General features: G+C 43.1%; 1 protein-coding gene across 3 annotated transcripts in view; it reads left to right on the plus strand.

The window, feature by feature from the left end:
- The window catches only part of LOC140716927 (ATP-binding cassette sub-family G member 4-like), a 204,148-nt gene that overhangs the window by 167,950 nt on the left and 23,284 nt on the right, over positions 1 to 12,914 (plus strand). For all 3 annotated transcript variants that reach the window (XM_073030045.1, XM_073030043.1, XM_073030044.1), the window contains exons 7-9: positions 3,561 to 3,684; positions 10,950 to 11,064; positions 11,878 to 12,020. In XM_073030045.1, the coding sequence (XP_072886146.1) occupies positions 3,561 to 3,684; positions 10,950 to 11,064; positions 11,878 to 12,020 (382 nt within the window). The remainder of the gene's footprint in view (positions 1 to 3,560; positions 3,685 to 10,949; positions 11,065 to 11,877; positions 12,021 to 12,914) is intronic.

Here is a 12,914-nt window from a genome sequence, read left to right on the forward strand (position 1 = left end):
GTGTCACAGCCAGGGCAACCCTTAAGGATAGAGGTATAGAGGCAAACCACCAGTGAGCTCATTGCAATGTGGAACTTTCATACAAGGTTTGATGCAGAGATAATGTCCTGAACCAAGGAACACAATCTCAAAGTAACTGGTCAGACCACACTAACTTGGATGTTCAAGCAGTGTGCAAAAGACAATAAACTGTGCAAATACAAAAAGTAAGAAATAATAATTAATAAATAAGCAATAAATATCAAGAACATGAGATGAAGAGTCCTTGAAAGTGAACCCACGGGTTGTGGGAACATTTCAATGATGGGGCAAGTGAAATTGAGTGAAGTTATCCCCTGTGGTTCAGGAACCTGATGACTACGGAGTAGTAACTGCTCCTGAACCTGGTGGTGGGAATCCTGAGGCTCCTGTCCCTTCTTCCTGATGGCAGCAGCGAGAGGAGAGCATGTCCTGGGTGGTGGTGTCTGTTTTCCTGCAACAACATTTCATGTTGGTGTGTTCAATTGAGGGGGAGGGCTTTACCCATGATGGACTGGATCCACTACTTTTTGTAGGATTTTCCATTCAAGGACATTGGTGTTACCGTACCAAGTTGTGAAGCAGCCAATTAATATACTCTCCACCACACATCTATAGAAGTTTGTCAAAACGTTAAATGTTATGCCGAACCTTCACAAGCTCCTAAGGAAGTAGAGTTGCTGCTGTGCTTTCTTCATAATTGCGCTTACAGTACATGCTGAGGCTAGGACAGACCTTCCAAAATAATAACATAGAGGAATTTAAAGTTCCTCAGTGCATCAGTGTGGTAGAACAAAGAGATCTGGAAATACAGGTCCATAACTCATGGAAAGTGGCATCACTGGTACATAGGGTTGTAAAGAAAGCTTTTGGCACGTTGGCCTTCAGAAATCGAAGTACCAAGTACATAGGAACATAAGAAATAGGAGCAGGAGGAGGCCATCTGGCCCGTTGAGCCTGCTCCACCATTCAATAAGATCATGGCTGATCTGGCCACGGACCCATTTCCATCTACCTACTTTTTCCCCATGACCCTTAATTCCCCTACTGTGCAAATCAGAAGTACAGGAGATGGTATGTTATGTTGAAGTTGTATAAGGCATTGGTGAGGCCTAATTAGGAGTATTGTGTGCAATTTTGGTCACCTAACTACAGGAAAAATGTAAATAAAATTGAAAGAGTGTAGAGGAAATTTACATGGATGTTTCCAGGTCTGAAGGACCTGGGTTATAAGGAAAGATTGAATAGTTTAGGACTTTATTCCTTAGAACGTAGAAGACTGAGGGGAGATTTGATAGAGGTATACAAAATTATGGAGGTTATAGATAGGGTAAATGCAAGCAGGCTTTTCCCATTGAGGTTGGGTGGGACTACAACCAGAGGTCATGGGTTAAGGCTGAAATGTGAAAAGTTTAAGAGGAACTTAAGGGGAATCTTCTTCACTCAGAGTGTCGTGAGAGTGTGGAATGATCTACCAGCACAAGTGGTCTATGTGAGCTTGATTTCAGCGTTTAAGCAACATTTGGATAGGCACATGGATGGTAGGGGTATGGAGGGCTGTGGTCCGGGTACAGGTCGATGGGAGTAGGCAGTTTAAGTGGGTTTGGCGTGGGCTGAAGAGCCTGTTTCTCTATGGTTCTGTCAGTGTAGGTTCTGCTCACTATTTTTCAATGGATCTGAATCTTCATTACTCTAAAGTTGTTGTTGACAATCAGCAAAGCTGAAAACATACCACTGTGATGGATTCTGCATTTTTAGCCCCAGAGAGTGATCATGCTATCCATCTCAATCATTGTGGGCAAAGAACTGTCACTGAAATTGAAAAGGAGATATTGGTAAAAAAATCTTCATCCAACAGAATTCAAAGAGCATCTTAACCTTTCTAAGTTTTACATCGTAGCTCTGTGTTTATGGATTTCACTATTGTGCTTATGGGCTGTGGACTTTTCAGACTTCTGCTGTTTATATTCTGTGTTTTTATCTCCCACTCCTTTTCCGTTTTGTTGTGTGAGGGGAGGAGGTTTGGGGATTTTTGTGCGGGAGAGGTGTTTCTGTTCTATTTTGTGTGTGGGGGGGTTTTGGGGGTTGCTGTTCTTCTTTGTGCAGGGGTGGGGTGGGCTTGATGTTTCCCTCTGAACGACTTTCATGTTTTGTTTCGTGGCTATCTGGAGAAGACAAATTTCAAAGTTGTAAATGGACACATGCTTTGGTAATAAATGAACCTTTGAACATTGTGCCTTAAGAACCACCTGCGAGTAAGGTGAAGAAGAATAGGAAAGAAATATGAAGCATAGAGCCTGCCTGGTCAGATGTATGACCACCAATAGTGAGGCAAATCAAGCAGGAGATGCACAAGGATGCAGAGTCAATGGATTAGGGAACTCTAGAGGTTTGATGAGCTACAGAAGGTTATGAGAAATCTAGGTCAGTCCATTGAAGGGGGTTTGAACACAAGGATGAGAATTCTGAAACCCAGATGTTTTCCAAAGTAGTTTAACAAGACGGGGGAGGATGGGTGAAAAGATAGGTGGATGTTATTTATTTTTTATTTAGATTGGAATAGGCCCTTTTGGCCCTTTGAGCTGAGCTGGTCAGTAACACCCAATTTAACTCTAGCCTAATCGTGGAACAATTTACAATGACCAATTAACCTACTAACCAGTGCATCTTTGGACTGTGGGAGGAAACCAGAGCACCAGAGGAAGCCCATGCATTCCATGGGGAAGACATTCCAAACTGCTTACAGTGGTCACCAGAATTAAACTCTGAGCTCTGACACCCTGAGCTGTAATAACTTCATGCAAATTGCTACACTACTGTGACACCCACCGTAGGAAGCAGAGCTTTGGGTGAACCTTTGTAAAAAAAAATAATAATTCCCTTTGCTTTTACCCATGTTGGTTTAACATCCAATCCAAAGGTTCTGCTTGATACTTTATTCTTTGCAGCTTGTTCTTGTTTTACCAGTTGAATTGGCTGATTGGGACTCACTGATACTCAGGCACTGCGTGGCGAACCTAACAAGTCTTCCTATCAGCCAGTTGCAATCCTGCCTGAATTAGTGTGGAAATGGTTAACTGAGCTGATATTTTTAATATTTGACTTGATAAGCCAGTAGTATTGCCAGCTCTGCTTTAATGTACTCTTGGAGGTTTCATTGTTGATCCTCTAGTTTCTACATCCCTGCCCAGCTAAATAATCTTTTCACAACTAATGAACATCTGTTGGAAGGCAAGAACCAAACAAACATAATATTTTTTTGATGGCTTTTTGGTTGGGTTCCTCTGTGTATTGTTCAAGAGATACTTCATTTAATTCCATGTGGATGAGCAAGTCTAACTGTATGTTTATAATTTCTCCCTCTCTTCCCATTGCCTTCTCCTCCCTATCGCCCCCTCTCTCTCTCATTCCCTCTCTCTATTCCCCTCTCTTTCTCCCTCTCCCCCTTCTCCCTTCCCCCCTTGCTCGCTCTCTTTCTCTCCACCCCTCTCTCCCCCCCCTCTCTCTCTCTCACTCTCTTCCTTCCTTTTTCTTCCTCTCAGTGGTCTAGACAGTTCCTCTTGCTTCCAAGTTGTGTCGCTGATGAGGTCACTAGCTCAAGGTGGGAGAACTATCATCTGCACCATCCATCAGCCCAGTGCCAAGCTCTTCGAGATGTTTGACAAGGTATGATTTATATGATTGCTTTAGCACTGAAGTGAAGACACGACTCTTATCTGTGAAGTACACTGTATGTTATTTTCAGAATCTGATTTTACATCAGGTGATATTACACAGCATACTTCATCTAATCCTGTCAGTTTCTCTTTTTGTCCTTTCTCCCTCATCTACTTTTCCACGTTCTCCTAAAATATATCAGTCCTCTTCACAGATGCCAATTTCTCAGGTTGATTTCCACATTCTCACACCTCCACTAAAGAACTCTCCTGGATCCATAGAATCATATTAGCTTCTCAACACTGAATGAGACCATTTAGCCCATGGCATCTGTGTTGCTCAAAGACCCTAATTGCACCTTCCAACACTTGTTCCATAGGTCATGGTGCTTCTAGCACACATCCAGGTACAGTGGAGATGTGATGAGGGTTCCTGCCTCCAGCACTCTTTCGAGCATTGTGTTCCAGATGAAGGAGTAATACCTCATCTCCCTTCTAATCTTCCCACCAATCACTTTAAACCTGGATTTTGACCCCTCTGCTAAGAGAAATGTGTGTGGCCTCAGTCGGTCGTGGTTGACCATGAGTACTACACCTCTGGTCGAAGCTGGAGTGGCCTCTCCAGGGCGCAAGCCAGGGCGGAGTTGATATGGAGATCCACCTGTTGCCCACGCAATGGGGACCCCCCCCCCCCCATGCTGACGACAGGTCCAAAGGAACGACGAAAGTCGATACAGTTCGGTGCCAGCAGCATCGCAGGAGTTGCCATGCCGGTGCCGGGTACAGCAGTCAGCTGCCTTCAGGATTCTGACTCCGGATTTTTCCTCGAGGTTTACTCCCAAAGCCTTTCCGCCTTTCCCGTGAGCGGGTATAACCGCAAGGCAGCGAAGGTTTGAAATCGGAGTTTTCCCTCTCCTAGATGAGCTACCATCCATGGTTAACGAACCCCATCTGCCCGGAGCAACTGGTTTTAAGGCGCCAGTGGCCCGCCTTTGCCCCTTCTCCTGTCAGTGAGAACAGCTCCGCCGGGCATAAGAACTATGACACGCGTGAAGGCCAGGAGTTGGACTTGGTTGTCAGAGGCTGTTTGAGACACACGCCATGAAGAGCATTTGTTTAGCAGTGGGAGCTCGTCCCCACTACCACCCTTCGGCTATGACTACCCTTGGCGCCTAAGTCCTTCATATTTACTCTATGGGTTAGGTAACTGACCATTATACCACTGGCGTTAAGGGCAGCAATGAAGGTCCTCCATCTTGGTCTGCCTGAACCGTCGCACACAGATATAGAAGGATTCTTCATTGCTGTTTTTGTAAAAGTTTCTTTTTACCAGTCAGGGTTGTTAACCCCGAGATGAACCTCTGAACCTGGAGGACTGATGGACCAATCAGTCTGGCCTCTACCCCTTGACCTGTTTGGCATGGGTGACCCTACCAAAAGTCAAAACACAAGGCCCTGATTCTAGCCAACGTAGCTGTCCGGGTTTTTCAGAGATGCAAGCCTCCAAACCATGACAAGATTGTGGCACTCCTGAAGGTTACTCTTTATTGGACCGTCTTAATTCTATACACCCAAATTTCTCTTCAACCCCATCTTTTCTTTGTGAATTATTTGCCAAATAACATACCTCTGATCCTTAATTTTGGTACCTTCTACAAGAAGATCTTCTAACACCTAGGGCGGCACAGTGACGCAGTGGCTAGCGTGACACTTTACAGTGCCTCATCATGAGGAAGCAAAAGTAATTCTTTCATTTATATAATGAATGATACTAGAGGCTTGAACTCTGAAGGTACCATTAGTATTGTGGTTGGGGACAAGACCCATGAGAACCATGTTCAATAGCTTTGGTCCTTTACAGGGTTCAGACAGTGATAGAGCATTACAGCACAGAAACAGGCCCTTTGGCCCATCTAGCCCATGTCAGTCTGATCTACCTAGCCCCATCTTCCTGAACCTGGACATAACCCTCCATACCTCTCTTATCCATACACTAATCCAAGCTTCTCGTGAATGTTACAATTGAAACCTCATCCACCACTCTGCTGGCAGCTTGCTGCAAGCTCATACCACCCTGAGTGAAGAAGTTTCTCCTCAGAATCCTCTTAAGTATTTCACCTTTAAACCTAAGTCTGTGACTTCTAGTTGTAGTTTCACCCAACATCAGAGGAAAAAGCCTGCCTGCATTCTCCCTATCTCAACTCATAATTTTGTATACCTCTAGAAAATCTCCCCTCATTCTCCTGCCTCCCTCTTCATTATCAGACTGACCTAAAGGTAGTCCATTCATGTGTTGGAAATTTCTCTTTCAGTATCACCAAGGGCATTTAATTGCTCATTTGGTCTCTTTAACCTGTCTGTGTGGGATCTTGCTGTGTAAATATTAGTCAACCCAGCAGTTCCCCATCTGAGGTCTGTGTTGAGTAACTTTGTATTTTTCAGTACTTTCCCCTTTCACCTAATGCATCATGTTGTCTCATTTCATTTTATTTAGCTTGTTTCTTTTGACATAGAAGGAGGCCATTTTCCCATTGAGGCCATGTTAGCTCTTGGAGCAGTCCCACCGGACTTATTTCACTGTAATCTATATCCCTTACTGGAGCCTCATCTCTTTGAATTCATAGCAAGACAGATGTTTAATTTAAATAACTATCTTCACCCATTCAGGCAAAAGCAGACAATCTTCAAGGAAGAGATATTTAATTTGACATTAACCAGTGTGCAAATTGACCACCGTTTCCTTCCCCCTTGTGTTTCAAGCTTGTGGGGCCTCAGCTTGGTGGCAAACCACACAAAGTTCTTTTTCATAGATAATTTCTGGGAGATGTGGAACTGTGGTTTCCAAAGCCTACAGACTTCTCACCCCCATGCAGTAGATGTTATGAGCTCAGAGGTAGAAAGTGATACCTTAATGGACGGCAAAGTGGTGAAGTTGACACGCTTTGGGCTTTTTCTAGTTATTCTTGTTCCTGTGTGATGCATACCAAAACCTTATATAGTTCCGGTTGCTATATTATCAAAGGATTTAGAGCATCAGTGAAGGTGCAGAGAAGGTTTACATTTCTCATGGTATAAATAGAAACCATCTGGCACATCAGGTCTGCTGCTTCATAGAATAATTTCATCAATTCCATGTCCTCACCTATTTCCCTGTAATATATATGGATAGGGAAGGTTCAGAAGAATATTGCCCAAACCCAGGCAAATTGGACTATCTTTAATGGGCACTTTGGTTGGCATTTACGTGTTGGACTGAAGACTGCTTCCCTGCTGAATTACTCTAATCTGTCCCTTGCCTGTCAATGCCCTCCAGTTCTCCTGCCACCCACCCATGCCACAGGCAATTAACAATAGCCTATTCACCTACTGACAGCATGAGGGAGGAAACCAGAGCACCCAGGGGAAACACAGGCAGTACCGGGGGAATGTGCAAATTCCACAAGAACAGCACCAGGGCTCAGGATTGAACTTGGGTCACTAGAACGGTGAGGCAGCAGCATAATCTGATATACCACTGTATTTCCCACAGGGGAAATCATCAGGGAAGGTGGAAGCTTGTTTTGCGATGTTCAGGAGATCCTCCTAAAGTGTGAAAGTTTTTGAAAGCATTGATGAGGAAAGAATGTTTCCACATGGGGTGAGGAGATTATTTAGAGGCCATAATATAAGATGCTACCAGGAAATCAGAATCAGAATCAGGTTTATTATCACCGGCATGTGACGTGAAATTTGTTAACTTAGCAGCAGCAGTTCAATGCAATAGATAATCTAGCAAAGAGAGAAAAAAAATAATAAATAAAACATAATAAATAAACAAGTAAATCAATTACATATATTGGATAGATTATATTAAAAATGTGCAAAAACAGAAATACTGTGTATTTTTTTTTTAAAAAGTGAGATAGTGTCCAAAGCTTCAAAGTCCATTTAGGAATCGGATGGCAGAGGGGAAGAAGCTGTTCCTGAATCTCTGAGTGTGTGTCGTCAGGCTTCTGTATCTCCTACCTGATGTTAACAGTGAGAAAAGGGCATGCCCTGGGTGGTGATGGAGGTCCTTAATAATGGACGCTACCTTTCTGAGACAACGCTCCCTAAAGATGTCCTTGGTACTTTGTAGGCTAGTACCCAAGATGGAGCTGACTAGACTTACAACCTTCTGCAGCTTCTTTCGGTCCTGTGCAGTAGCCTCTCCATACCAGACAGTGATGCAGCCTGTCAGAATGCTCTCCACAGTGCAACTACAGAAGCTTTTGAGTGTATTTGTTGACATGCCAAATTGCTTCAAATTATAGCCGCTGTCTTGCCTTCTTTATGACTACATCAATATGCTGGGACCAGGTAGAGTACCCTGAACTGAAGGCAATGTCCTGATCCCTAAGCAGTGCACGAAACTCTGCAGTCAGCCATGGTTTCTGGTTAAGGAGTTTGTATGTTCTCCCTGTGACCTGTGTGGTTTTCCTCCAGGTGCTCTGGTTTCCTCCCTCATTCCAAAGACATATGAGTTAGCGTTAGTGAGTTGTGGCCATGCTATGTTGGTGCTGGAAGCATGCAGGCTGCACCCTGCACTTCCTCGGACTGTGCTGATCATTGACACAAATGACACATTTCACTGTGCTTTGATATACATATGACAAATAAATCTTTGTGTGTGTGTGTGTGTGTGTGGGCAGTGTTGGTGATGGAACAGGCAAAGAGTGAGAAAATGCATACAACTGAGGAAAAAAAGACTTGCCTTGCGTCCTCAGCCATTCCTCTCCATTCAGGGTACAATTCTTGCATCAGGTCAAACTTAGATTCCCCAACAGAACTGCCACAGCTTCACACTTTGCCACAGGACCACGGTGATGGCACTGCTGAGAACAGGCTGGCAGAAGATGCCAACGCCCCTCATCCTTCTCTGTTCATGTGCACCTACACCACAATCCTTAACAATGACAGAGGAGCACTGGACTTTCAAATCTTTCTGCCAAAATTTGGGCCAGTGTTAGTTGATTTATGTTTAGGGTTTGATGCCATGTCTCACAAATTTACAGTGTGGCTGTGGATCAATAGTTGCACTGTCCAGCCCATTTGTAACGTTTGGCCTGAGTAAACTGTTGTGTCTAATATCTGAAGTGAGACAATTTGGGATTTGGGGAGCTCCTTCCCCTCCTCTCACCTTCTTATTCTGGCCTTTTCCCCCTTCCTTTCCAGTCCTGATGAAGGGTTTTGGTCTGAGCTGTCAACTGTTTTCACCTCTATAGATGATGCCTGACTCATGGTCTCAGTATTATTTTTTATTTCTTTTTACTGTTTGTCTTCTTTGGAATTGGTTATCTGTCAGTCCTTGTTAATGTAGAGTTTTTCAGAAATTCTATTGAATTTCTTTATTTTCCTGTAAATGCCTGCAAGAAAACAAATAAGATAGTATATGGTGACATATATATACTTTGATAATTAATTTTACCTTGAATACTTTGAATATATGCAAATTCCTCCAGCATTTTGTGAATGTTGCTCATCAATTTTCAGCATCTGCAGAATCTCTTATGTTTAGAAGAAAATGGATTTCTTGAGACTCGAGGACCAAGCTTTGCAACTGGATTATTCTTGTCACTGATCAGTGGATCTGCTGGTTCAGTGTTTCCATCCCCTGCAAAATCTATTAAGCTTCAAAGGACGCGCGGTAGTTCAATCCTGAACTTTGATGTTGACTGCCACCTCCTGTTGTATGCTGGCATTACAGGTCATGAAATGTCAACCAGGAAGGAATAAGACAGTGTGAAAGTGCTCATTAAATTCTTGCCACAAAACAAAGAACAGTGCAGCATAGAAACAGGCTGTTTGGCCCACCACATCTGCACTGACCATGATGCTAAAGTAACTAATTCCATCCGGGAGTGCATGGTCTATATTCCTCAATTTCCTGTCTGTTCATGTTTCTGTGTAAGTGCCTCAAATGTTACTTGACAGAGGGATGCATTGACTGTGTTGATTTGACTTGGCTCATTCCTCTGTAGCTCACAAGTCAGTGCTCACCAGTGAAGCAGAACAGTCAAGTTGTTTCATGGCCACCACCAATGTCACAAGCCTTTTATTATAGTATGACTTAATTGATTGAATTTGTATCTACCAGCTTCTGTGATGGAATTGAAATCCCATTTCAGGATCAATGGTCCAGGCTTTTGGATGTTTGGTGATGTTAATCACTAATTAGTGTAACTTTCCCCAACCCTCAGCATCAGTAACTGTAACTCCATCAACTTAGCTTACCACCAGATTCTTACCCCATTTATTGAAACATTCAGTGATCTACAGAAATGACATTACAGGAAGCTATTTCACACAGTCTGTTGGGTATGTAGAATAGGTTGCCAGAGGAAGTGGTAGTAGTGACGGGTACATTTGCAAAGTTTAAAAAGCATTTGGACAAGTTTAGAGGGATATGCAGTAAATGAAGGCAATTAGGACTAGATAGGACTAGCTAAGGTACTTTGGTCAGCATGTACTAGATGGGGTGAAGGGCCTGTTATGGGTTGTATAACTCTATGGTTCTATGATGCAAAGTGAACAATATGGTTAATTTGCTTCTTTTCACAAAGCGGCTGAGTTTACAGATGAGGGCGGCAATGGCTAATATGAGGGGACGTAGTTTTAATTTACAGAGTGTGGTGAATGCATGGAATGCCCTGCCAGTGGTGGCGATAGAGGCTGTAACATTAGAGGCATTTAGGAAACCCTTAGATAGGCACATGGAGGATATAAAAATGAAAGGCTATGTCGGAGGGAAGGGTTAGATTGACCATGGAGTAGGTTCAAAGGTCAGCACAACTTTGTAGGTTAAAGGGTCTGTACTGAGCTGTATTGTGTTCTATGTTGTGAGCTATTGTTTCCTCTGTGTCAGTAAATATAACCAGTACATGTGAATTTGGATTTGTGGTCATTTGACATAGTTAGCTTGCAAGTGGGAGAACGACAGTATATTAGATGAACACTTTAATGAAAGTGTGCAGAAGTAGTTTGTACTTACTCTTACATGTATTCTATTTGTGGAACGTGGTGTCAGCAGGGGTGGCAGAGGCAGGTACATTAAGGACAGTTAAGAGACTTTAGGTAGGCACATGGGTGATAGAAAAATGGAGGGTGATGTGGGATGGAGGGATTAGGTTGATCTTGGAGTAGGTTAAGGGGTCAGCATAACATGGTGGGCTGAAGGGCATGTACTGTGATGTGATGTTTTATGAGAAGCATTGAATTGCATGCAGGTTAATCCAAGTCTCCTTCCTCTCCTCGCAGCTCTTCATCGTGAGTCAAGGACAGTGCATCTACAAAGGGATTGTTCCCAACCTCATCCCCTTCCTGAAGGGACTTGGTCTGCATTGTCCAACCTATCACAACCCTGCTGACTTCAGTACGTAAGGAAAAGACTTTCCATTAAAGGGTTTCAACAGAAACTTTGGTGGATCATATCCCTGGGCCTAAATCATTTCTGTGATGAACTGCCTGACTTTGGTCAGGGTCGGGTTGGGATGTAGAATCATGAGATTGAAAACAACGGAGGCCTCCCCACCCCAGTCTGTCCCCTGTCCCCAGTGTAAAGGGGGTCTCAACATTACAGTACACTAGGTTCAAAGGAGTGAAAGCAAATAGACCTTGAATAATTGTCTGTGTAGAGCCCTCTCAGGGTCTGTCTTTGCTGAGGCTGCTGACTAGGCCAAAGAGTAGGGGTGTACTTCTATGCTTATTTACCGAGTCGTGGATGCTGGTTCCTCAAGATGTTTGCTTGACAACCTCTAGCACCAAACTGGCTCTCACCTGGAGTCACACATTCGAAATGTTGGAAGAACTCAGCATATCAGGCACCATCAATAGAGAGAAATAACCAGTCAACCTTTTATACCAAGACCCACCACAGTCCTGATGAAGGGTCTCGGCCTGAAACACCAACTGTTTATTTCCCACCATAGATGCTGCCTGACTTGCTGAGTTCCTCCAACATTCAGTATGTGTTACTCACAATTTTTAACATCTGCAGAATTTCTTGTGTTTCACCTAGATCATAGCATACTACAGCATGGAACAGGCCCTTTAGAACAACTTATCCATCCTCTCTTTTTTAATGTTGTGTTGGGGAAGTGTCTCCTTCCAGCCCCTTTTGTTGCAGGGTCATTGGATCCAGTCTTTTAATTCTGACTGTGAATGTTGCTTTTCTTTCCTTGCCCAGTCATTGAGGTGGCTTCCGGTGAATATGGAGATTTGAACCCTGTGCTCTTTAAGGCTGTGCAGGATGGAATGTGCACAATGGCGGAAAAGAAGAACTCAACCAATGGCAGTGAACCACCAGGCTGGCCCAGCCAGAGCCTTGCGGTAAGAACCAGTGAGGATTGAACTGTGCCTTGTAGATTGGTGACACTAAGTATCAGTTCCGAGGAACTTCAATGGTTGCCATTCATGGTAAAAATAAACAAAACCAGCTCGTGTCCTCTTAACTGCTCCACGTTGGATTCTGATGTTTTTAGTCCAAGTTTCTTTCAAAAGACAGGAAAGGGGCACAAAACTTGTTGCTTCACGTTCATTTTATTAAGCATTAATAGAACAAAGAAAATTGAAAATGGACAGTAACAGGAGCAGAGACTAGTAACAGAAGGGAGAGAAGAAGCAAAAAGAAAGATAGCACCACTGTATGGTCAACTTTTTTTAATACTCCATAGACGAGGAACATTCAGTTCAAATTCGTAGTTAAGAGTCAGCCAATCAGATAACCCTATTGAAATAATGCAGCAGCAGAGAAGCTTCCAGAACTTTCCAGAATCATACAAATGTAACCACTAGTAAACATACTAACCAGTTACATGCATATAAGTAGTTATAAAAATACTAGCATCTAATTAATTTTTAAATTACAAAGATACTGACAATTAAAGTCTAATCCAACACCTATTTGAGTAAAACTCTAAGAGAATGTTAAATAGGTTTAATAATTATAGTGCTTATTGACATTTCAGAGCATGTAAATACAGATACTATTGAAACAAAGCAGAAAGGTTCCCACAGTTAATACCACCAGCCTAATTAGGGGTAGAATTGGACCCTCATTGAGAATCATAAGGATCTGCCTCACAAATGGAGCAGAAGAGTCCTCCTCTGGGTCAAGCTCCATATCGATAATATTGAAAGAGTACAGAGAAATTTACAAGGATTTTGCTAGGATTTGAGGACCTGCGTTATAGGGGGAGGTTGAATAGGTTAGAACTTTATGCC

Source organism: Hemitrygon akajei, chromosome 26, assembly GCF_048418815.1.
Source record: "Hemitrygon akajei chromosome 26, sHemAka1.3, whole genome shotgun sequence".
In the NCBI taxonomy this organism is placed as follows: domain Eukaryota; kingdom Metazoa; phylum Chordata; class Chondrichthyes; order Myliobatiformes; family Dasyatidae; genus Hemitrygon; species Hemitrygon akajei.